Genomic DNA, 27186 nt, shown 5'->3' with positions numbered 1-27186 from the left:
TTTATGCATGTTGTCTTACTCCAAGCTGTATAGGCTCGAAAGCCTACTACCAATTAAGCATATTAGGTGATGTGCATCTCTGTAATGAGAAGGGGTGTGGTCTAATGACATCAACACCCTATATCAGGTGTGCATAATTATTAGGCAACTTCCTTTCCTTTGACAAAATGGGTCAAAAGAAGGACTTGACAAGCTCAGAAAAGTCAAAAATAGTGAGATATCTTGCAGAGGGATGCAGCACTCTTAAAATTGCAAAGCTTCTGAAGCGTGATCATCGAACAATCAAGCATTTCATTCAAAATAGTCAACAGGGTCGCAAGAAGCGTGTGGAAAAACCAAGGTGCAAAATAACTGCCCATGAACTGAGAAACGTCAAGCGTGCAGCTGCCAAGATGCCACTTGCCACCAGTTTGGCCATATTTCAGAGCTGCAACATCACTGGAGTGCCCAAAAGCACAAGGTGTGCAATACTCAGAGACATGGCCAAGGTAAGAAAGGCTGAAAGACGGCCACCACTGAACAAGACACACAAGCTGAAACGTCAAGACTGGGCCAAGAAATATCTCAAGACTGATTTTTCTAAGGTTTTATGCACTGATGAAATGAAAGTGAGTCTTGATGGGCCAGATGGATGGATTGGTAAAGGGCAGAGAGCTCCCGTCTGACTCAGACGCTAGCAAGATGGAGGTGGAGTACTGGTTTGGGCTGGTATCATCAAAGATGAGCTTGTGGGGCCTTTTCGGGTTGAGGATGGAGTCAAGCTCAACTCCCAGTCCTACTGCCAGACACCTTCTTCAAGGAATGGTACAGGAAGAAGTCTGCATCCTTCAAGAAAAACATGATTTTCATGCAGGACAATGCTCTATCACACGCGTCCAAGTCATCCACAGCGTGGCTGGCAAGAAAGGGTATAAAAGAAGAAAAACTAATGACATGGCCTCCTTGTTCACCTGATCTGAACCCCATTGAGAACCTGTGGTCCATCATAAAATGTGAGATTTACAAGGAGGGAAACAAGTACACTTCTCTGAACAGTGTCTGGGAGGCTGTGGTTGCTGCTGCACGCAATGTTGATGGTGAACAGATCAAAACACTGACAGAATTCATGGATGGCAGGCTTTTGAGTGTCCTTGCAAAGAAAAGTGGCTATATTGGTCACTGATTTGTTTTTGTTTTTTGAATGTCAGAAATGTATATTTGTGAATGTTGAGATGTTATATTGGTTTCACTGGTAAAAAAATAAATAATTGAAATGGGTATATAATTTGTTTTTTGTTAAGTTGCCTAATAATTATGCACAGTAATAGTCACCTGCACACACAGATATCCCCCTAAAATAGCTAAAACTAAAAACAAACTAAAAACTACTTTCAAAAATATTCAGCTTTGATATTAATGAGTTTTTTGGGTTCATTGAGAACATGGTTATTGTTCAATAATAAAATTATTCCTCAAAAATACAACTTGCCTAATAATTCTACACTCCCTGTACTTAGTTTAGCTAGTGCTGTGAGGGGGTTATGTTGAGAATTGTGTGTGGAGGCGGTAGAACACAAAGCAAAGTGAGTAGTTAAAAAATAGAAAAGTGATCAAGAAATGATTGATATTCGCCATGTAATTCATTCATGTTGTTCGATCCACAATCAGCCTGCACGTCATCATCTTTACTATTGACAGACATGAAAAAAAACTAGACAGCACCAACTGCCAAAAGGTTTTTTTTTTTATAGATATACATATACACAGAGGGAGATACTAGGTGCTTGGCAGTTGGAAACAGAAATTATTTCCCACAACGCAACAAGGCTCACAGACAGGAAACTGTCAGGACCTAGATCCTGACATCACACTGTGGGAGGGGTTTCTCCACAATATCAGCCATATAGTTGCCCCTGATGCTCTGTTTGAGAAAAGGTAAAGATTTCTCATGGGAAAGGGGTATCAGCAGTGGCGTAGCTAAGGAGCTGTGGGCCCCGATGCAAGTTTTACAATGGGGCCCCCCAAGCACTCTATACATAATAATTGATACGGCGCACCAAAACCTGCCAATGGTAACTACAGTGTCAGAGGTGCAAGAAGGGGATGGGGAGCAGTTTGTTAATGATTACCACTATTCAAAGTATATATAGAAGTCATTATTATGAGCACAGGACCAATAGAGAGCTAATACTGAAGTTGAGGGAGGCCCCTTCGGGGCCCCTCTGGCCCAAGGGCCCCGATGCGGTCGCTACCTCTGCACCCCCTATTGCTACGCCCCTGGGTATCAGCTACTGATTGGAATGAAGTTCAGTCCTGGCTTACAGTGCTTCTTTAAAGTATACCCAAGGTGAGAGGTATATGAAGGATGCCATATTTATTTCCTTTTAAACAATACAAGTTGCCTGGCAGTCCTCATGACCCTGTTTCTCTAATAATTTTACCCATAAACAGGCATGCAGCAGATCAGGTACGCTGACTCAGGTTTTACTGGATTAGCCATATGCTTGTTCCAGGGTTTTGATTCAGACACTACTTATGCCAGAAGATCAACAGGGCTGCCAGGCAACTGGTATGGTTTAAAAGTAAATAAGTATGGCAGCCTCCATATACCTCTCACCTTGGGTATACTTTAAGATATGTTAGCTTGCCCTACCATTGTATGTATAAAACTTAAAAAACCTTGTGGGTCCAAGTAACCACACTACACCACTGGCTCCTCATATTCCTTGTGAATCCTAGAGCCCGTGGAAACACTAGGAAAACCCTTCCCTTACAGTGAGCCCAGAGTCCTGTCCTGCTGACATCACTTCCTGTCATTCTATGATAAGTGATGTTTTCTGTAGGCAGCGTTAGGTAGAGAATTCCATCACTGGGGCAGAGATTCCTCTGCTGAAGGCTCTGACCATAATGGAGCTAAAACAATTAACTCATAACGGCTGGGCAGGAATGTTGGTGATGCGTCTTGCGTTAAAATATTTATTTCAATGAATATTTCATGGGCTGGACCTTGGGGTGTTTATGGAGCAGGTGGTGCTGAAATCCCTTTCAACAATGTGGAGAGAGAGTAGGCTTGTTGTGCATTACTGCTAATGAGGATAATCCACTTCACCATCTACCGTCTCTGAAATAGGCGACTGATCCTGAGAAAGCATCACCTCTAAGAGCAAAGAGATAAGCTTAAAGCGGTATCGTCACCATAAAAATCAAATTTCAACAGCAACTGGTCTGAGTGTATTAAGCGATAAAGATGCTAATCCTGCATTCAAAACTTTCAAAACTTTTTCTGCTGTTATGGTTTGGAGTTATCACACTGGCCCTTTAGTAGTCGTGCCAAAGAATTGCATGCTGGGGGTTCTTTTTATCTATAATCTATTCCTCCTCTTCCCTTTATTTCCCTGCCAGCTTCTTATCTGAAACCTAATCCCCTACTCACTTGTGTTTACAAGCAAGGCTGAGGCGACTCAGCGTTTGGAGGAGACAAGAAAAAAAGTAAAGGGCAGAAATGACATCACCAGTTAGCCTTAATTGTGGGCAAAAGACATGGCCCTCTCCAGGAACAGAATTCTCGTAATTTACTATATAACATTCACTGAAATCAAAACATGGACAGTATAATACATGCGTTATGTAAGTAGGTCAAGTATTTATCTACTTATATATGTGTTTTTTTTCCCTGGCATAGTATGGCTGATCCTACTGCTTTAAAGAGAACCCGAGATTGGTTTGAAGAATGTGATCTGCATAGAGAGGCTGGATCTGCCTATACAGCCCAGCCTCTGTTGCTATCCCAAACCCCCCTAAGGTCCCCCTGCACTCTGCAATCCCTCATAAATCACAGCCACGCTGCTGACAAACAGCTTGTCAGAGCTGGCTGTGTTTATCTCTATAGTGTCAGTCTGCTGCTCTCCCCGCCTCCTGCAGAACTCCAGTCCCCGCCTGCATCCCTTCCCTCCCTGCTGATTGGAGGGAAGGGACCGGGGCAGGGACCGGAGCTATGCAGGAGGCGGGGGAGCAGCTGAGACTGACACTACAGATGTAAACACAGCCTCACAGCATGACTGTGATTTATGAGGGATTGCAGAGTGCAGGGGGACCTTAGTGGGGTTTGGGATAGCAACTGAGGCTGGGCTGTATAGGCAGATCCAGCCTCTGTATGCAGATAACATTCTTTAAACACACCTCGGGTTCTCTTTAAAGCCAATGGGTACCACATTAAAAACAAAAAGTCAGATACTCACCTAAGGAGAGGGAAGGCTCGGTCCTAATGAGCCTTCCCTCTCCTCTCCCGGTGCCCTCGGTGCTGCGCTGGCTCCCCCGTTCGCGTCCGCCGCCGCAGGGACTTCGGAGGTCTTCGGGAGCACTCGGGCTTCCGAAGACGGGCCGCTCCATACTACGTACGCGCGAGTGCGTCATAGAGCGCGCACGCGCATGCCTAGTATGGAGCGGCCCGTCTTCGGGAGCCCGAGTGCTCCCGAAGGCTTCTGAAAGCTCCCTTCGGCATGCGGAAGTGGCAGTATTTGCCCGAACTGGTCGAATGCTGCCACGGGGGATCCTGCACGGGACCGGGAGAGGGGAGGGAAGGCTCATTAGGACCGAGCCTTCCCTCTCCTTAGGTGAGTATCTGACTTTTTATTTTTTAAATGGTAAACACTCACTTTAAAGCAGCACTATAATGACATATAGTAGAATGCAGTAAATTAAATTAATAAGGCTGTAGCGACGGGAAAGCGGTGCGAACGGCGATTTTTGGCGGTCTGGAAGGGGAATAGTAATTAACCCCGCCAGGACTTCTGCAGGAGCAGGGTGAGCCACTTTTCAGTTTCACCATGTGCCCACATTTCTTAGCGGCGTTTTTGCAAGTACAGTATGCATCTTACTATTTTTTCCTGGCCTGCTTCAGGTTATCTTAAAACAGAACAAAAAATAAACCTTTTCATTCTTTTATAGACAGACCGTCAGAAGCCCACGGCTGTGTCACTCTGGTGTTCTCTAGAGACACTCCCTCCTATATTTGCAACTTTTATTAGCTTTGTTTTTTGTTAACCTATCAGTACTGTTTATACTACATACAGTGATCCTTTATGCTGTGAACATAAATGTCAGAGGTATAGTGTTCCCTTGGCACAGGCCTGAATGCACGCTACTTAGCTGCTGCTTCATGTGCGTGTGGCTGCTGCGCATTACTATTACATAAACAGGAGGCAACATAAACATTCATGGATAACATTTTAATCACATTTTGATGAACACTTTGGGGCTTGTTTGAATAGATTTCCTATTCCAAGGGGGGGGGGGGGGGGGTTAGTAAGGGGGGGTTATTTCCTCTCTTCTTCCCTTATGTTCATACAAGCTACTTGATGCTATATGGTAGTTATAGGCACAGATGTGTAGTGCTTTTTCCAGGCAAGTGTACATACATATTGAGTCAGGCCTGGATTTATATCACAGGAGCCTATAGGCACATATGTTCTGGCACTCTAGTTTTCACCCTTAAACCCCCACTGAACTCCACCGCAAGTGTGCTGGCTGTCCCAGCTGTCACTTCTCTCTTACTTCCCTTGCACAGGTAGCCACAGGTGCCCCTTAGTATTAGGTAGCCAGAGGTACCCTCGATAGTAAGTAGCTAGAGATGCCCCCGACTGAAGGGAGATCTCATAAGTAGAATGCCAAGAGTCAGGTGAATAACCTCTCATTTACGCTCCGCTTGGGACTCTGCATAGGGAAGGTGGGGGGGAGGCACTCAGGCAGGAGAATGAGCCCCCTTTCCATCATCAGACTCCTGTAGGCACGAGCCTACAGTGCTTTATGGAAAATTCAGCCCTGTGACTTAGTGGCTAAAACATTAGCGACACCCCTTATTTGAAAGTAGACCAATCCAATGGTGACATGGAGTGTTTAACAATGGAGAGTTGCTTATATAAGGAATGCTAAGCTTCAGGCCGACGTAGTTATCACGGAAGTTAATATTAAAATAAGTTAGAGTCCTACACAAGATTTAAGTGACTTTGAACGAGGAATGATCATCACTGAAACTACAATTCTTTTAGGATTTTATCGCCCAACAGTATTTCGGGTGTTTAGACAGTGGCAGTTGAGAGAAAAAACTTCAAGTGGTAAGGACTATTCTGGTCGAAAAAGGCTGGTGAATGAGATTGTATCTCAGGGCCTGGTGGACCAAAGTCAGGTTTTGTGGGTTGAAAGAAGCAACCAAATATTACAAAAACTGTCCCTTCTCCTTACTCTTCCTTTTCCAAAATTGGCAATTTCTCCAATAAGGCTGCAGGCAGGTTGAATAAGTGCTCTTAGGACAGGTACTGCATGGGAGGGAGGAGTTTAGCAGGTTCTATGGTTGATTCCTACTTAGACTAGGATGAGCACCACAGATGTAAAGAGCACCTGCAGCAACTTCCTAGCACAACATAAAATATTCAGAATGCACATTTTTAATTAATTATCCTGGTTTCAGGGCCAGAAACGGAGGGATAACAGCCCCATCGACCACAGGGGCCAGAGGATTCTCTTTACTCCTTTTAGAGGAAACACAAGGTGAAAATAAACTGTTGAGATAAACAATTGTATCTAACCTCCTTCTCCTAAAAAATTTTTTTCTTTTAAAGATATCCCATAGGGTTTTTTTTATATATAAATCTACTTTGTAAGTTTTTACAGTTTCTTTGTGTTCAATGTCACATGCATTGGAGTATGCCAGAGCTAAAATCTATGAACTATTGACCCTTCTTATCTTTTTTTTTCTGCTCTCAGAAGACATTTTCTGCTAGGAAAGTGTTTTATGGTTGTAATTTCTTATCAATGAGAGCTACGCTATAGTCCGGCCCAGACAGAAACTGTCACTTGCATGCCTGATGTTTAACTCTTTCAGGCAGAGGAAAAAAAGGAACATAGCCTAGTTATTTGTGTGCCAGGCACTGTACATACACATGTCTATCTCATGGGGCCTGATTCACAAAGCGGTGCTAACAAAGCTCTTTATCACGCCTAAACTCTGTTTAGGCATGATAAGTTTAGGTGTGATAAGTTTAGGTGTGATAAGTTTAGGCATGATAAGTTTAGGTGTGATAAGTTTTTAGGCGTGATAAGTTTAAGCACCAACTGGGTTAGCACCGCAGTGCACAGCTGATCAAAAGTTTTGCGCTAGCAAAGTCTGGTGCACTTTGCATAGAGTTTAATGGCGCTGCTTTGCGTGCGGGACTTTGCGCGCGTAATAACCTTATCTAAACTAAGCATGCCTAAATTTATCACACCTAAACTTATCATGCCTAAACTTAGCATTCCTAAACTGAGTTTAGGCATGATAAAAATGGTTATCACGCCTAAAGTCTTTAACTGGGTTATCACCGCTTTGTGAATCGAGCCCTTCATGTCACATGTCATGTCAAGATCCATGAAGTCAATTACTTCCAACCCTGTCTGTCAGAGACGCTTCAGTTTATATTCCTGCATATTGGTATGTAACCCCACCTCACAGTGATAATTCAACCTGAATATAGCTAATTTGGTGGTCTAGAAAGGGCCAAACATAATGCAAAGTGGGGAAACGAATTGTGGGTCAAACTTAATGGCTCTGCGGGTCAGATTTGGCCAGAGTTTGATATGTATGCTCTACAGTATATACACCATCGCTGCAACACTGCTTGGAGTTCATATTCACTGTTGTTCCTGATCAGCAGTTGATTGTTCCTGATCAGCAGCTGACACACAATTACTAAGAAAGTACAGTAGTGACTTAACAACAATTCACATGCACATAATGATGGAATTACTATATTTTAAGTTATACTCTGAAGAGGAATTCCATTTTTTTAACATTTTGACTTCGGGTTCCCTTTAAAATGGTCCTGAACACTTGCACGGCAGGACAGAAGGAAAACCTAGAGAGCTGAACCCTGTGTGTATTTAGAGAGTTTAGGAATCAGGAATCAGGACTAGTTTATTTCGCCAAGCATGACTGGGTCATGCCCAGAATTGGGTTTGGCACAGTACATTTGGCTCAGAAGAGACAATCGATAACGTAGATAAGCAACAGGAGCAGAAACTTACAGTTACACATGTCAGTAGCAGACGGTTACATTTGCATTTCAATAACATTACATTTTACTTTACATTTGCATTTCCAGTTTACATACTAGAGCAGCAGTTGGCTCTGTCCGTGGCAGTTCTATGTGTCGTGGGGGTGCCCTGATGGGAGTATGTGGAGGGAGTTCAGGAGGCTGACAGCTGAGGGGAAGAAGGAATTACTGTGCCTAGCCGCCTTTGTGTAGATGGCCCGAAGCCTCCGTCCCAATGGCATCGGGCTGAAGTAGCAGTGGCCCGGGTGAGAGGGGTCGTTAGCGATCTTCAGGGCCCTCGATCTCAGTCTTTTGTTGTGTAGGAGGGCAAGTGAGGGGAGAGGTCTCCCAATGAGCCTCTCCGCCGCCCTGATGACCCTCTGAAGTAAGTGCCTGTCACTAGCGGTTGCTCCAGCGTACCAGACCAGAATGGATGAGCAGAGGATCGACTCAATGGTAGCGGAGTAGAAATTGGTCAGAATCTCTTGGACCATGCCAAACTTCCTCAGCTGGCGGAGGAAGTACAGTCTCTGCTGGGCTTTTCTCTGTATTGCCGTTATATTGGGCCTCCAGGTGAGGTCACTCGAGATTGTGGTGCCCAGGAGGCGAGCGCAGGGTACTCTTGCCACCTCCGTACCATCGATGTGAATTGGGGGTGGGGTGGAAGCAGACCTTCTGAAGTCAACAATTAGTTCTACAGTTTTTGTGGTGTTAAGCACCAGCCTTTTCTCCTTGCACCAGAGGGAGATTCTCTCCACCTGCCGAGAGTACTCCTGGATATTGTCCTTGGTGACGAGTCCAATGATAGTAGTATCGTCGGCGAACTTGATGACCTTAACTGAGTCTGCCCTGGATCTGCATTTGTTTGTGTAAAGGGAGAACAGCAGTGGAGACAGGACGCATCCTTGAGGCGCGCCCGTGTTCGTGGTCATACTTCGTGAACTGATGTCCCCCAGCCTGACGACTTGGGTCCTGTTGGTGAGAAAGTCTGTGATCCAAAGTCGTAGGCTTGGGTGCACTCCCAGTGCAGCTAGTTCTTCCTGCAGAATGCGTGGACAGATGGTGTTAAACGCCGAGCTGAAGTCCAAGAGTAGTGTTCTGGAGTACGTGTCTGGTCTATCCAGGTGGTCATAGATGGATTCAAGGCAGATGTTTACTGCGTCGTCAGTGGACCTGTTTGCCCTATACGTGAACTGATAGGGATCCAGAAGGGGCAAGGTGGAGAGTTTGAGGTTGGATAGAACTGCTCGCTCCAGGGTTTTCATTATGACGGACGTAAGGGCCACTGGTCTAAAGTTGTTAAGCTCGGAAACCCCTTGTTTCTTAGGGACAGGGATGATGGTCGACCTCTTGAAGCAGGCAGGGACCTTCCCTTCCCTTAGTGACTTGGTGAAAATGGCGGAGAGGATGGGAGCGAGTTGCCTGGCGCAGGTTTTCAGGCAGGCTGGAGTCACTCCGTCAGGGCCAGGGGCTTTCCTGATGTTTAGTGTTGACAGGAGCCTGTCTAATTCCCCCTCATCTGTGACTAATCACAAGTTGTAATTTGGTCTATCAGCTGTGTCAGCTGGCTGCCTCAACAGAGCAGCTAATTTGTAAACACAGGATGTTAACAATATGTCTGCTTCCATGAAAGCAGGAAGTAGACTCACTGCAGATTTAATGCAGGATTTGTATCAGCTGTAACAAAGAAATGTTTTTTCTGTAAAGGCTATTATGATGTTGCTTGGGTACATATTTTCTCGGCGCCGCCGCTCAGTTCGGCGTGGGGAGAGCCGAATTACGGCTCTCCCTGCTGCCGCTAAACTCAGAGGCGGCGTTAAATATTATTCCGCCTCCGAGTTGTCGTAACTCGGAGGGAGATGTAATTCGGGGTCTGGCAACCGCCAGAGCCCCGATTACCGCTACGCGGGGCGCGGATCATAGCATTGCTGCTATGACGGCGCCCAGTTTCGGTGCTCGGCTCTCAGAGCTGCGCACCAAAATGAACTGATCTGGATGTTGCTTATCTTCTAGAACATATAGGAAGTTCTGAGTTCAGGTCTACTTAAACTAAGATATCGCTTTAAATAAAGAAACAATTTCTCTACTGCTGACTATGAATTGTTGGCGTTTCCTGGCGTAACTGTAAGCCCAGAGAGTAGCCGTTTTCCAGTTTTCCCATATATTACCGCTAATCGCTCGCTCTCCTTTTTCCGCAAGCTCCCCATAATTCATGCGGCCTTTATAACAAAATAAATAACCCACAGTGATAAAATATGAAGCGTAGCGTATGTAATTGCTTCCACAATTAGGCATTAGGGACTTGGTTAACGATCGGCAGCCCTGGCTCTATAGGCTATATAAAGCCTGGGGTTTGCGTTGGGTCAGCAAAGTGCTCAAGCTATCGGGCAAACTCAGGAGTGACTCACTGAATGAGAGACGTGGTGAAATAAACCGAGGAAGGGCCGGAGCAGGGCCGAGAGATCGATAAGATGTACAAATACCTATTTCATATTCCTGAAGAGACTTCTTATTTATAACTTCAGCAGAGATGAGGAAGGTGAGGGAGCAACCATAGGGATGTCCTTCATAGCTTCCTTGGCGTCAGTACCGGGTCAACAAACCATGAAGAGCCTGGGGGAGTCATGCTTTCCACCAGACATGTCATCCTCCCGTACAAATCACTGGGCAGGTGGTAGTTATGGGCAGGGACGGATCTAGACCAAGTTGCCCCAAGTTGCGCCTGGGGCAAGGTCAGGTTTTGGCGCCTAAACTGCCATTCCCCATCCAAATTTGGCCGCCTTTTTAAGAATTCAGCAAACTGCGCCTGGGGCAAGAGACCTGCTTGCCCCCCCCTAGATCCGTCCCTGGTTATGGGCCGTGTCTGTGTGTCTGTCAGCTATGCTCGGTATGGGATGTTCACAATGAGACAAGGGGCCCTGCTAACACTTACCACTAAAGGGTAGTAAGTGTTAGCAGGGCAGTGAAAAGCCGCTTTGCTCGTGCAAACTACTTAGCACCCAAGTTTGCAAGAGCAAACTACTTAGCACCCAAGATTGCACATGCAAAGCCTTTACACTCGAGTTTGCACGTGCAAAGCCTTTACACGTGATAACTGAGTTCGAGTGAATTGAGCCGATTGATTTTAAGGCTTTGCATGTGCAAACTAGGGTGATAAGTATTTTGCACGTGCAAACTAGGGTGCTAAGTAGTTTGCATGTGCTAACTACTTAGCACCCTAGTTTGCACATGCAAAGCTTTTAGGCGTGATAACTGAGTTATCACGCATTAGTGAATCAAGCCCAAGGTCTCTTTCAGAGAGGTGCCTTTTGCTTTTTCCCATAATTCCCTGAATCTGACACGGGTTTTGACCCCACCACGAGGCACACTGTCAGTATTTGACCAGGAGAAATGGAAGAACCCACAAAACGCGATGGTCTTTTTTCTGCTAATAAAATTGTCCAGTAGAGAGATTGGTGTCTTCTATGGGAGAGTTAGGCTTGGTCCACTCATAAATCAGTACATTGCTAGTCCTGTGTCAGTTTTGCATTAGTTTTCTATCAGTTTTACCTGACTGGACCAAAATATAGACCTTTTATGTGTGAATGAACACACCCATAGGAAACTGATCAAAACAGTGGCGTAGCAATAGGAGATGGAGAGGTTGCGACTTTACCAAGGCCATTGGGCCAGAGGGGTTCTCCCTCAACCAGGGCCAAGGCAGAGGCGAGAGAGGCTCCAGCCTCAGGGCGCAGTGTAGGAGGGGGCGCACAACTCACTCAGCTATCACTCCCCTATTGTGTTTGAAGCAGAGAGAAATAAGAAAAGGCGATACATGGCAGTTACTGCAAGCCAGATAACTTGAGGTTAAAGTGTTGGGGGCTCTGGGGCGCCTCTTAGTCTAACAACAATCAGTGTGCGACTGGCTGCTGAGGTGGGAGGGATGGAGGGGCGGACGTTGGTGTCTCAGCCTTGGGTGCTGGAGGAACTTGTCCCGACTCTGCCCTCAACCACAGTATTAGCTCTCTATTGGTTCTGTGCTGGTAATGATCACTTCTATAGATGCTTTGATTAGTAGTGAACTGTACCCCATCCCCTTCTTGCACCTCTGACACCATGGTTGTCCTTGGCAGGTTTTAGTGCGGCGTTTCAATTGTTATACATAGAGTGCTTGGTGGGGTCCAATGTAATACTTGCACTGGGGCCCATAGTTCCGTAGCTACAGCAATGGATCAAAACTGTTACAAAATTAACAGGACAGGATTAAACTGGAATGAAAATGTACAACTTTTATGTGACATAGAAACTAGTGTTGGGCGAACACCTGGATGTTCGGGTTCAGGCCGAACAGGCCGAACATGGGCCAGATGTTCGGCATGTTCGGCCCGAACGCCGAACTCAATGGAAGTCAATGGGACCCCCGAACATGCCCATTTTGGGGGCCCTATGGGGTCGCAGGCATAAGGGGGGAGCATGCCCCGATCGCGGGGGGGGGGGGGGGTCGGAAATTCCCCCCACCCCCTCCGCTAGCGCTCCCCCCTCTGCCCGCTTCCCCATAAAAAAAGTTTCAGGCAAGTTAAATAGTACCTGGTGGCTGGCACTGGCAGTGGAGTGAGGAGGAGGAGGAGTCCGAGTAGCAGAGTGACTCGTTGAGGCCGGGCAGCGGGCGTTCAGCGGTAGTACCCTTGTGGTACTTCCGCCCTTTCTCTGACCTCACGTCCTCTGCATACGAGGGTACGCGTCACGCGTACCCTCGTATGCGTCATCACGTAGAGGACGTGAGGTCAGAGAAAGGGCGGAAGTACCACAAGGGTACTACCGCTGAACCGCCCGCTGCCTGGCCTCAACGAGTCACTCTGCTACTCGGACTCCTCCTCCTCCTCACTCCACTGCCAGTGCCAGCCACCAGGTACTATTTAACTTGCCTGAAACTTTTTTTATGGGGAAGCGGGCAGAGGGGGGAGCGCTAGCGGAGGGGGTGGGGGGAATTTCCGACCCCCCCCCCCCCCCCGCGATCGGGGCATGCTCCCCCCTTATGCTTGCGACCCCATAGGGGGGCCGTATTGCGGCATGTTCCGGCGAACAGGGCCCTGTTCGGCCGAACAGGGGCCCTGTTCGGCGGGCATTGAATAGTTCGGGCGAACCCGAACTAAAAAGGCCGAACACCATCAGGTGTTCGGCCGAACTCGAACATCACCCGAACAGGGTGATGTTCTGCAGAACCCAAACAGTGGCGAACACTGTTCGCCCAACACTAATAGAAACACACACAAAACTGACAGGACTGGAAATGTACAGAAACACATACAAAACTGATCCCAACTGTCAACAACTGACAAGACAGGACTGGACGCTTTTTTTTTTTTTTGCTGGAAAATCGTGTGTCACATAAAACAGCTCTATGATCACATTGTAAATCGTCAGCGCTGTTTCAAGCGCAGATCAATTTTTCCGATTTTTGAAATCGCCTTTCCCTACGCTTTATAAGCGCTTTTCTAAGCGCTTTTGCAGAGCATTTTTTTTTACTTCCTGACATCAGTCAGGAAGTGAACTCTTTCACACGGAAATGAAGAAATACAATGTATTTATTAATGAAAGTGCTGGGGAAATTGCTATACCAAGTGCTTTTTCAAGCGCTTTGCGATTTCCCTATACCTTCCATTAGAGGAAAATTGCCCCAAAAATGGTACAGGCAGCTCTTTGTTCAGCGAAAAGCAATCAAACCGCTCAGATGTGAACTCTCTTATAGAGAATCATTGCACAAGCGCCTTTACGCTCTCTGCACACTGCATGCGATTCCACTTTCAATTTTTAAGCGGTTTTTACATCTGATTCCGGTTTTTAATTGTTACTGCATGCTGCGTTTTTTCCTCCGTTTTTCTGTTAATTGCAATCAGGGAAAATCGGAAACGGAATCGCAAAACAGATTTGCAGTGTGCACGGAGCCTTAGGGCGATTTTCAAAGTCGCCGACACTTAAAAAATCCCCAAAATCCTCTAGTTGTGAACAAGCCCTTAGACCGCTATTTGTTTGGTACTTTGTGGAATAGTTTTAGAGGACAACTGCTGGTAAAATCCCCGCCTCTGCAATATGCTTAAAGCCAGACATTACAGCGAGCAGCCTCCGCAATCATCACATCAAGCACAAGCTTTGCCAGGAGGCAGAATAGACAGAGACGAGGAAGCCAGCCGCTGTCACACAACAAGCACACCATGATTAGATCTAGCAGCGGAAGGGATGGGAAAAGCTGGGGGTCTGGCTACAGGATGACTGGTTCACCCTCTATGTCATTGTTAGTGAAGCTGAATAGGAGGCAATGTGATTACTCACACAATTTTCCTATTTGATGCAGCTGTTCCAAGGAAAAGCCCTTTGGAAGAGTCAGTCATGTGACCAAGAGATCCCTCCAGCAAGCATGGGACTGGCAGCAGACTGGAGGCAGCTACAACTCCTCCATTTCCTCCCCTGCTGCTGAAAGGTTTAGGTGGCTATACATCTGGCAATTTTGCAACTGATTGACCATCCAATTTGATATTTATTTGATAACTATTATTGAATCAGATAGAGGGCCGGTGCACACCGAGCGGCTTTTTCAGCATTTCTACAGCCGCTTGCGGCTGCGGATACGCTTGGTCAATGTATCTCAATGGGCTGGTGCACACCTGAGTGGGAGGCGTTTTGCAGAAACGAATCCTCCCGGGGTGAAGCATTTTTTGGATTGCGGATGCGTTTCTGCCTCAATGTTAAGTATAGGAAAAATGCAAACCGCTCTGAAAAACGCCTGTTCAGAGCGGTTTGCCAGGCGGTTTTGTTACAGAAGCTGTTCAGTAACAGCTTTACTGTAACAATACATGAAATCTACTACACCAAAACCGCTACACAAAACCGCAAAACGCTAGCTGAAACGCTACAGAAAAATAAGAAAAAGCGTTTCAAAATCTGCTAGCATTTTGCGGATCTGCTAGCGGGTTTTGGTGTGCACCAGTCAAATCTATGAACTAACGACCCCCTTTATCTGTTTCCTGCTCTCAGAAGCCATTTACTGACAGGAAAGTATTTTATGGCTGAAATTACTTATCAGTGTGAGGGTTACGCTATAGCCTGACCCAGTCCCGACCCGGACAGAAACTATCACTTTCGTACCTGATGTTTAACATCTTCAGGCATAGAGAGAAAAAAAGGAACACAGCGTAGTCATTTGTGTGCTAGGCACTGTACGTACACATGTCTTGTCACGTCATCTCGGTTGTCCTTTAAGGTGCCCACGCATTACTCGATTTTCACATTTTCACGGACAATCGAGTGTATTGTGTTCCATTGTGTTTGATTGATGCACATTGGCCGATATCTGTCCGAATCGAACGCATTTCCACCATTATTCCTGACTCAGCCTTTCTACAGATTTCCCCTCACAGCTTCAGTCAAAACAGCGTCCATAATATAAAACCCAATAAGAACCATAGAAATGGAAAACAGCAATTGATCTTTTTTTTATTCCTCAATCATATATTCAGGCAGAAGCCTCCAGGGAATTTATAGAACACTTATGTAAATAACAGTTTTTATGTTAAGCGATCTCAGAGAAAGCTATTTACATCGGCAGTATCGGTTTTCATGCTATTTACATATCAACTAGGCATTGACCTTCCCATAGACCCTCGTCAAATGATAAATTCAAAAATAAAATCCATCAATTCTGAAGCAGCGCTTTACCAATTTCCTGACTCCTCCTGGTCTGATTTTGAAATGCCTATACAAATTGTACAATTGTACGTGTGCATTTATGTGGAGTGCGGCGTCAAACTAGAACCTGGCACATGTGATTCTTAAGGCCCATACACACGGGGTACGGCACGTGTGTGTATGACGCGCGCGCCCCGAACCGTCGCCCGTCGGAGCTGTCGTCAGGCGATTGACATGTTCAATCGCCGGCTACAGCTGTCCCCGCAACTTCTCCGGAACTGTCGCTAGTCCCGCATGTGTATGCGGGCTAGCGACAGCAACCCACACACAGCACACAGAGCTTCCGGCGGTGGGGGAGGAACCTCGGCGACAACTTCCGCCGCATCGCTAATCCCTCTGCTGCCGTGTGGATGCAGAGGGACTTGGCGACGAGCTGGCGACGAGCTGTCGCGCACACGCTCCCGTGTGCTAGCGACAGCTACAAATGTAGCTCGTGTGTATTTAGCTTTATGCTTGCTCTAGGTCACACAAAGTGAGAGGTATATGGAGGCTGCCATATTTATTTCCTTTTAAGCAATACCAGTTGCCTGGCAGCCCTGCTGATCCTCTGCCTCTAATACTTTTAGCCATAGGCCCTGAACAAGCATGCAGAACAGGTGCTCTGACAAAATCTGCCAAGATTAGTCATTTCCTTTTTTTCAGGTGTGTGATTCAGACACTACTGCAGTTAAAGCTGACCAGAACTCAGAACTTCCGCTCTGCTCTAAAAGATAAGCAACATCATAATGACCTTTAAAGAAAAACATTTCTTTGTTACAGCTGGTACAAATCCTGCAATAAAGGCCGTTGGCTTCTATGCGTATCACGTCTTGCACGCTAGCGTGCACTTCTTCCTTCAAGCCGAAACGAGGAAGTGTGCACTAGTGAGTCTTGCAACGCGTCCAATAGGCCGCGTGCAAGACGTGATACGCATAGAAGCCGGCAGCATTGTGGGAAAGTAACCCCTCGTCTCCCAGCCGCATAACTGAGGCAATCAAGCCTCTTTTTAACCTTCCTGGCGGTAAGCCCGAGCTGAGCTCGGGCTATGCCGCGCAGGAGGATTTCTCAGGCCCTGCTGGGCCGATTTGCATAATTTTTTTTTGTGCACGCAGCTAGCACTTTGCTAGCTGCGTGTACTGCCTGAACGCCGCCACTTCACGCCGATTCGCCGCTGCCCGCCGTGGCGCGCCGCCCCCGCCAGACCCTATGCGCTGCCTGGCCAATCTGTGCCAGGCAGCGCTGAGGGGTGGATCGGGACTCCCTTTGACGTCACGACGTCGGTGACGTCATCCCGCCCGTCGCCATGGCGACGGGGGAAGCCCTAATGGAAATCCCGTTCAGAGCGGGATTTACGGACGGGCTTGATCGCCTGAGGCGATCGAAGAGGGTGGGGGATGTCGCTGCACAGCGGCTGTCATGTAGCTAGCACTAGGCTAGCTACATGATTTAAAAAAAAAAATTGTGCTGCGCTGCCCCCTAGCGGTTTTAATTGACCGCCTGGAGGGTTAATGATGAATTCGAGTAGCTCACTACTCAGCACTTGTGTGCTCATCCCTGCTACTGGCTACCGAGTGCTCTCTAGTGGCTGCCTTACAAGTCTGATAGGAGAAAAGTGCTGTAAAAACAGTAGTGGCTGGATAGTGTAATTGTTAAGAGCTCTGACACAGGAGACCTGGGTTCAAATCTTGGCTCTTCCTGTTTAGTAAGCCAGCACTTATTCAGCAAGGAGTCCTTAGGCAAGACTCCCTAACACTGCTACTGCCTATAGGGCGCACCCTAGTGGCTGCAGTTCTGGTGCTTTGAGTCTCCTAGGAGAAAAGTGTAACATAAATGTTCTGTATCTTGTAACAAAAAACAACAACCAGGAAAGCAGATAACTAATGTATACTTATGAGTGCTGAATCAAACCGAACGTTATTCCATCAGATCATTACGACTTACAGGTTTTTAGATTTGTGCAAGATGCAATGATGATGATGTTGATAATGATGATGATTTATGCAGTGGCCCCGCATGTTATTACAGGAACTCTGGATGTTGTCTGTTCTCTGAAGAGCACTTTAGTCGGTATTATCTGCCGCCTGAACAGTGTGGGTCAAGTTGTTAAGTCGTTTTGGTAGGCCTCATGCAGACTCAGATGTATAAGGAAGCCAATTTGGTGCCTTCCTGATAGCATCGCATTTGCTGTTCTCTCGGATTTTAGTTGAAATGGGAAGCCAGAGCCAGCTGTTAATCTTGCGGGGCGCAGAGGCGAATCTGGGTAATTCTATTCTTTCCCTTTGTGTCGTCTCTCTCTCCTCCGCTATTGCTGCACACAGGCTAAGCATGTGGTTTAAAGCATCATTAAATCGAAAATGGATTCAGAATGAGAAAATATCTGCGGCTTTCACAAATATTCACGGGGGGAAAGTTCTCACAGCTGTACAAAACTATACGTTGTATTTTAATCGTATGGAAAGAATAGCTTCTATCCGCTGCCGCATCCATCTCCATTATGTACCTGAAGCCTTGCTTGGGCTACAGATCGGTGCACAGGACCTGCCTGGCCTACACCTAGATCTTGTCCACAGGCACATGCAGACCAGACCCCTCCGTGTCCCTCTGCGTATATTTAACTCACATTCACGATTGCAGGACTTAAAGGAACGCTATCAATACCCAAGTGTTCTAAAATAACAATGTACAAATAATGTCTAAGTAGCTGTGTAAACATGTTCCTACTTTTTATGTTAAATATTAGAGGCAAAAGCTGTAATTCATTGTGTGTAGAGTTTAGCTACATTTGGAATGTTTCATTTGCAAAGGTATGAATCTCTGCAGTCTGACATGCTAAGAACAGTGTAGTATTGAAGCAGAGTTATATGAAAACTAAAGCCTATCAGGTATCAGGTTTCACACACACAATTACAAATGTTTATGTTGCACATAAGATACATTTCCTCTGCTGTGAGAGAAAGCTCTGCCTGTCTTTGACTGAGCTCTCTAGACACACAGGGGTAACAGATGCACTGTGAGGAAATTCCCCCCTCCCATCATGGCTCACTCTGACATCAGAATTACAGCAGACTGCCATCAGAAAAGGGTGAAAGGAATTAGATAACAGAAAACAAAGAGATAAGGATTCAAATGTATATACCAGCACTTCCCAAACACTTCCGATCTTAATTGAAAAAAACATGTTAATAGATGGTGTTCCTTTAATTAGGGCTGCCTCCACTCTCTGGAACTCGCTCCCACCAGCCATGGCCCTTCAGACTCACCTCAACCTTTAATACCTTCAAATGAGCTCTCAAGACTCACCTTTTCATGCTCGCCTACCCCCGCATCAGTACCATAATACCCTCTGCTGGGCACCCTGGTAACAAACCCTAGTGTCTCTAACCCCACGCTTGAATCCTTATCTACACGGTACAATTTTCCGTCAGATCGACGGATCTATTAGATCATTTCCGACCGGTCCAATCGGATTCCGATCAATTTTGAGATCAATTTTGGGTAGTTAACAATGCAAAATCGATTGCAAGATCGATCAGAAACAATTTGGATGTCTTCACATGATGCAATTTGTTATCAGATCACTGGTCGATCTGATGGAAAAAGATACAGTGTAGATGGGGCTTTAGATTGTAAACCTCTGGCAGGGCCCTCCTCCCTAGTATTTCCGCTTGATATGCAATCTCACTGTCTGTCATCCCTCTTGTGGACTAGAACAGACTCTAATCTGAACAAAGACACTGAACTACTGTTATCAAATCATTTGCATGATCTTGTGTTGTTGTGAGCTACTTGTATGTCCTAGCTTGTAAAGTTAAAGAGGAGCTGTTCGGTATAAGGTCTCAGAGAAAAAAAACACATATATCAGTAGCTAAATATTGGCTGTACTTACATTACATATGCATTTCACTGTCCACGTTTGGATTTCACAGAATGTTTATATAGTATTTGCAGAGAATGATGCTCCCCACAGCTCATGGCAGCTTCCATGTTTGTTGTATGAAGCCAATTGTGATGTAATATCCTCCCTTACCCCGCTTCCTGATGATTCCACTCACAAAAAAGATCAGGATCAAAGATCCGAATCATTCATGACATGGACAACACTACTATGCTGTGAATATTAATTAACCATGTGGCTAGGAACAATAGCGGACTCATGCAGTATACTCTAATGGAACATGTGACCTGTGAACAGCACATTGATTTTAGCTGGGCTGCAAGTTATGAGCTGCTGTAACATGAGCCTGTAACTTCTCACTGTGAAAGCAGCCTTAGGGCGGGATAGGGAAATGAAGGGGAGGACCAAGGGAGTGCACTGTGGAGAAGAAGCAGCCCCAGAATGCTTTGCAGTATCTGTTATGCGTCCTGCCGGCCTCCTTAGGAGCTTGGGAATAACGAGCCTTGCTGTTCAGCAAACATCAAAGTAAGAAAGATTTTTAACTTCAGTGTTGCCTTTTTGGCTTCCTTCTAAACTGTTTAACACAGGAGAATAGAGGTTTAAATTAGCTTTTGCAGCCTAACAGTTACTCTTTAACCCATTTTTCTATTGTGCAGCATGTCGGCATGTTATACTGTAAATACAATAAATAGTAATAACAATAAAGCCTTCTTCAGCGCCACATTGCGCTGAGGTCAGCACACAAGATAAGTACTTTCTGAATCAGTGGCGTAGTAATAGGGCTTAGGAGGGGGCTGTGATCCCTAATCTGAGCAGCCCACATGGAACCAGATGTTGCTCCAATGGCTGCTTTATCTTGTTAATAGTTCTGTGGTGGTAACGATCACCTCTATATGTCCTGTAATAGTGATACTCATTCTTGTTTATCGCTTGTTTATCAGCGCCTCTGAGGACAGTGGGAGGAGGAGGGTGGTGTATGGCTATGGGGCCCGCTCCTCCTCCATTTACTCTTGCAAGGCACAGCAGAGCTGTGTAAATATATTTACTTGCTCTCATGGTGTCGAGTCAATTTTTCTGTTTGCCAATTACAAGTTCTGGAAGTGCAGTTTATCTGCTCTGAAAGCTGGTATTGCATTTATTGCATAGCTGCTATAGTGATATATTAAAAGCACCCATACATCTAGCCGATCCACCAAGAGACAGATGTCTCTCTGATCAAATCTGATTGGAGAGAAATCTGTTGACCTCCAAAAACCGCAGGCCTATTTCCGATCGATTTCAGCTCAAAATCTTTTTGGAAATTGGCCTAAGGACACCAACTTGTTGTCTCACCGCCCCTCGCTGCATCCCCCCAATCCCCCCCCCCCCCCCCCCTCCGGTGTCCATGCATAAATACTTAAGCCGTCAGTATTCGCCTCTGTCTCCATACTCTTGCTCACACGCGCCCTACGTGGTTGCCTGCCTATTGCACATGGGGGTGTGTGCGATGTCAAACATGCTCCCACATGCAATATGCCAGCAACCACATGGGCGCGAGGAACCACGTGTGTGAGGAAAAGTGCAGAGATGGAGACAGCGGCAGACAACAACACCTGAAGTGTTCATGTACGGGCACTGGAAGGGGGTGCACATGTTGTACAAGGGTGGACAACTGCGGGGGTTCCAACGCATTTGTCGCTCATCCCGATATCAAGAGCCATTACCGGCTTGCACCTGATTGAGCATGTCACCCTGAGATTTTGCACCATGTCTGATCGATACATGCAACCGATCAAGCATGCTCTTGGCGGCACTATTTCGTTTAATTCGATTATAATTATCAAATCGGATGGTCAACTGGCCGCCAAGTCAAGTAATGTATGAGAACCTTAAGAAGTATCTAGTGACCATTTCTCTCCTTATTCAGCTTCTGTGCAGCATGCATGTAAGATAAAGCGCTGCTAGGAATGTTTATTAATTGCGGCTGATATGGAAACTGAAACAAAAGACAATGTAATCACCTCCTAGGCTTTGTAAATAAGCTTCCAACTGAAGAAGAAAGTGTTGTGTTTGAAAGTTACCCAAGCTGAAGCTCAGGTACAAATTCAAATACTTTCCTAGAGGGAAGCCTCTGGATCCTAATGAGGCTTTCATCACTGTCCTCTGGTCCCTCATCGCCGAGCATGGACCCTCCAAATATTACTGACAAGGGCTTATTGGTAATCTAATCTTCTTCAGCCACGCCTGTTCTGTAAGCCCGAGCCACTCATGCATGAGCGGCTCAATCAGCTGGAGGGTCCACAAGAGGCAACGGTGGACCAGAGGACAGCGATGAAAGTCTCATTTGGATCCAGAGCTTCCCTCTCCTTAGGTAAGTATCTGTTTTGGTGCCTGAGCTTCCGCTCCGGTTCTCTTTAATCAGAAAAGCATTGAAATGAAATGGGGCCTTTGGGCAAGATAGCAGTTTTTGCCCACTGCTGGGTAAAATTTGGTGTGTGCCCCCTCCTACACTGTGCCCTGAGGCTGGAACATACTGTATTTTTTGGACTATAAGACTTACTTTTTCTCCCCCAAAAGTGGGGGAAAAGTACTGCATCTTATAGTCCAAATGCAGGGAGTTCCTGACTTGTGAATACCTGCCACACGAACCTCCAATCTGCCGCAATGTCAGGGACTCCCATGCAGAGGAGGACACAGGGGGATAAACGGAGGACACAGGGGGACACAAGGGGCATGGAGGAGGACACAAGGGGGACACAAAGGGGCATAAAGGAGGACACAAAGGGGCATAGAGGGGGACACAAGAAGGACAGAGGCGGACACATGGGGGAAACAGTAGGACACAAGAGGGACAGAGGAGAACACAGGGAGACACAAGAGATACAAGGGGGCATGAGGTACAAAGGGGGCATAATCCACAAGATGCCCCTTCACCATAGATACACCAGGTTTAGTATATATATATATAAAATCGGATGTGTGTATGTATGTGTGTGTGTGTGTGTGTGTGTATGTGCCGCGATCACTCGAAAACGGCTTGACCGATTTGAACGAAACTTGGTATACAGATCCCTTACTACCTGGGATGATATGTTCTGGGGGTCTCGCGGCCCCCCTGCACACCTGGGCGGAGCTACAAACAGCAAATCAGATTTCACCCATTCAAGTCAATGGAAAAATGTAAAAGGCTGCCATTCTCACAGTATTCAAGCCAGAGTCCCCACACTTGGCACAGTTGGTCACTTGGTGACAGAGGTTACGAATCCAGGAAAAGTGGGAGGAGCATAAAACAGCCAATCAAATTTCGGCCATTCATTTTAAATGGGAAAATGTAAACTGCAACCATTCTTAGACTGTTAATCGCAGGGTTCTCAAACTTGGCACACTTGGTCACTGGGTGAATGCGATTAAGATTCAAGAAAATGGGTGGAGCCTACAACAGCCAATCAAAATTCACCTATTGATTTTCAAGGGGAATATTTAAACTGCTGCCAATCTTACACTGTTAATGGCAGAGGCTTCAAACTTGCTACAGTTGGTCATTGGGTGACAGGGGTCCAAATTTACTAAAGGGGCGGGGCCACCTACAGCCAATCAGATTTCCTTGGTGGATAAACTGCTTCCATTCACACATTTTTGATGCCAGGAACCTGAAAGCTCACAAACTTGGTCACTGGGTGACTGTGTGTCAAGGTTACAAAAAGTGGGTGGAGCTAAAAACAAATTTCACTGGAAAATATAAACTGCAGCCATTCTTCCAAATTCAGGAAGGGGGCGGAGCCACAAACAGCCAGATTTGTTTATTTTTCAATGGGAATATACAAAGTATTGATACCAAGGACCCCAAAGCTGATAAACTTGAAAATTGAGTGACTGTATGTCAAGGTTAGAAAAAGTGGGCAGTGCCAACAACTTCATTTTTTTACATTGCAGGGTTCCCAAACTTTACACAATTGGCCACTGGGTGACTGGGATGAATATTCAGAAATGTGGGTGGAGCCTACAACAGCCAATCAAAATTGACCTATTGATTTTCAAGGGGAATATTTACATTGCTACCATTCTTACACTGTTAATGGCAGAGGCCTCAAACCTGATAAAGTCAGTCATTGGGTGACTGGGGTCAAAATTCACTAAAGGGGTGGAGCCACAAACAGCCAATCAGATTTGTTAGATTGATTTCAGCCATTCGCTTATTGGCAGGTTTCTCAAACGTGACACAGTTGGCCACTGGGTGACTGGGACTAATATTCAGGAAAGTGGGTGGAGCCTACAGCAGCCAATCAAAATTTACCTTTTGATTTTCAAGGGGAATATTTACATTGCTGCCATTCATACACTCTTAATGGCAGAGGCCTCAAATCTGGTACAGTCAGTCACTGGGAGACTGGGGTTTAAATTCTGAAGGGAGCGGGCCAAACACAGCCAATCAGATTTGTTTAATTTCAATGGTAAAATGCAACTTATTTATGCCAAGGCCCCCAAAGCTCATAAACTTGGTCATTGAGTGACTGTATGTTAAGGTTAGAAATAGTGGGCAGAGCCAAAAACAACTAACTTTTTACATTGGAAAACTATAAACTGCAGCTTTTCTTACACTGTTAATGGCAGGGTTCTCAAACTTCCCACAGTTGATCACTGGGTGACTGGGATTAATATTCAAAAAAGTAGGTGGAGCCTACAAGAGCCAATCAAAATTTACCTACTGATTTTCAAGGGGAATATTGAGACTTCAGCCATTCTTACACTGTTAATGGCAGAGGCCTCAAACCTGCTACAGTCGGTTGTTAAGTGTCTGGGGTTCAAATTCAGTAAAGGGGCAGAGCCAAACACAGCCAATCAGATTTCTTTGCTGCAGAGCCGGGACAAGGTCCTCCAGCACCCAAGGCCGAGACACCAAAGTGCGCCCCTCCATCCCTGCCACCCCAGGCATCACACACTGATTGCTATTAGACTAAGAGGCGCCACAGGGCCCACAACCTCCCCAACACCTTAATATGTAGTTATCTGGCTTGCAGTCACTGCCATGTATCCCCTTTTCTTATTTCTTTCTGCTTCAAACACAATTAGGAATGACAGCTGAATGAATTCTGCGCCCCCTCTTACACTGCGCCCTGAGGCTGGAGCCTCTCCAGCCTATGCCTCGGCCCGGCCCTGCTTTGCTGCATAAACTGCTTCCATTAGCAGAATTTTGATGCCAGGAACCCAAAAGCTCACAAACTTGATCGCTGAGTGACTGTGTGTGAAGGTTACAAAAACTGGGTGGAGTCAATAACAGATTTTTCTGGGAAATTGTAAACTGCAGCCTTTCTTCACTGTTAATGGCAGGGTTCTCAAACTTTGCACAGCTGGTTACTGGGTGACTGGGATTAATATTCAGAAAAGTGGGTGGAGCCTAAAAATGCCAATCAAAAATCACATTTCGCTTTTCAAGGAGAATATTACAATTGCTACCATTCTTGCACTGTTAATGGCACAAGCCTCAAACCTGGTACAGTCGGTCATTGGGTCACTGAGGTTCAAATTCAGAAAAGGGGACAGAGCCACAAACAGTCAATCAGATTTGTTTCATTTTATGGGAAAGTACAAATTATCGATGCCAAGGACCCCAAAGCTCACAAAATTGGTCATTGAGTGACTGTGTGTCCAGGTTACAAAAAGTGGGCGGAACCAAAACCAAATTTCACTGGGAAAATATAAACTGCAGCCATTCTTACACTGTTAATGGCAGGGTTCTCAAACTTTGCCCAGATAATAATAATTGCAGTATTTGTATAGCCCCTTTCTCCTGTCGGACTCAAAGCGCTTGTGAGGCAGCCACTAGAGCGCACTCAGTAGGCAGTAGCAGTGTAAAGGAGACTTGCCCAAGAAACTCCTTACTGAAATAGGTGCTGGCTTATTAAACAGGCAGAGCAGAGATTTGAACCCAGGTGGTCACTGGGTGACTAAGATTAATATTCAGGGAAGTGGGTGGAGCCTATAATAGCCAATCAAAATTCACCTGTTGATTTTCAAGGGGAATATTTAAATTGCTGCCATTTTTACACTGCTAATAGCAGATGCTTCAAACCTGCTACAGTTGATCATTGGGTGACTGGGGTTCAAATGCTGGAGAGGGGGTGAAGCCACAAACAGCCAATCTGATTTGTTTCATTTCATGGGAATATACAAATTATTGATGCCAAGGACCCCAAAGCTCACAAACTTGGTCATTGAGTGTTTGTGCGTTAGGGTTAGAAAGTGGGCGGAGCCAACACCAGCCAAATACATACACAGGCAACGCTGGGTCATCAGTGGGTGGAGACAAATACAAATTTCCCTGGGAAAATGTAAACTGCAGCCATTCTTACACTGTTAATGGCAGGGTTCTCAAACTTTGCACAGTTGGTCACTGGGTGACTGAGATTAATATTCAGAAAAGTGGGTGGAGCCTACAAAAGTGAATCAAACTTCACCTATTGCTTTTCAAGGGGAATATTTAATTGCTGCTATTCTTGCACTGTTAATGGCACAGGCCTCAAACCTGGTACAGTTGGTCATTGGGGTATAAATTCAGAAAAGGGGGTGGAGCCACAAACAGCCAATCAGATTTTTTAATTTCAATGCAAATTATTGATACCAAAGACCGCAAAGCTCACAAACTTGGTCATTGAGTAATTGTGTGTTAGGTTTAGAAAAAATGGGCGGAGCCAACACCAGCTAAATACGTACCGGGGCAACGCCGGGCAATCAGCTAGTGTATATATATATATATATATAATTTTTTATTTTTTTTACCTGATTTTGGTCCTCTAAACCTAGGTGCATCTTATGATCAGGAGCGTCTTACAGTCCGAAAAATACGGTAGTACATAGAACATAGTAAAACATTCAACCTACTTTGCAAATGTTTGAATATAAAATAAATACCTGGGATTCTTAAAAGAGTCATTTTTATAAGTAGGAGGATAAATATAATTGTTTTTTTTTACCAGTTGTTTTTCACCTCTGTTTCACTTTAATAACAATGTATTACAACAAGGTTTGTGTATCTCCGATCTATATTTAATGCAGCTTTAGAGAAGTGGGAGCTCCCTTGAGTAATGAGAATTTTGGCCACACGGAGGTAATTGTACAGCACACAGTGTACCCTCCTGCATTAGATAGACGTGATTGGATCTCTGCAGGACCTGCAGTCACAGGTTGGGAAGACACACTGGGCCATTTAGCACTCTGACAGCTGCAGAGCTGAACGTATGGTAGACACATCACGATAATGATGGCTTGCTCCTATCTGTAGGTAGAGCTTGACATATGCTTCCCGCCGTGTGCAATTATCTGACTGAGACATGTTTTTTTTTCTGTGTGATTTCAGACAAGTGCCGTGCTGTGCTCCGGAGGTTGCGCTCTCCTGGTTATGAGCTGTTTGCTCGCCATCGTCACCTTGTTTCTTCCCAGCGGCCTGTGTGAGAGACGGCTCTGCACGCTCGCAGGATACATGCAGACAGCAGCAGGTAACCCTCGGCCCGAGGCGCTAACAGAAAAAGAAAGAAGGAAAATGTGTCTTCAGCATGAATAATTCTTAGC

The 27186-nt window shown here is 45.8% G+C and overlaps 1 protein-coding gene across 1 annotated transcript in view; it reads left to right on the top strand.

Annotated features, from left to right (window-relative positions):
• The window catches only part of LOC137545098 (LHFPL tetraspan subfamily member 7 protein-like), a 292100-nt gene that overhangs the window by 101879 nt on the left and 163035 nt on the right, over positions 1-27186 (top strand). Inside the window, exon 2 of the mRNA XM_068266208.1 lies at positions 26975-27113. Coding sequence (XP_068122309.1) covers positions 26975-27113 — 139 coding nt within the window. The remainder of the gene's footprint in view (positions 1-26974; positions 27114-27186) is intronic.

The sequence above is a fragment of the Hyperolius riggenbachi genome, chromosome 2, assembly GCF_040937935.1.
Source record: "Hyperolius riggenbachi isolate aHypRig1 chromosome 2, aHypRig1.pri, whole genome shotgun sequence".
NCBI lineage: Eukaryota > Metazoa > Chordata > Amphibia > Anura > Hyperoliidae > Hyperolius > Hyperolius riggenbachi.
This window is presented reverse-complemented; position numbering and strand designations above follow the sequence as displayed.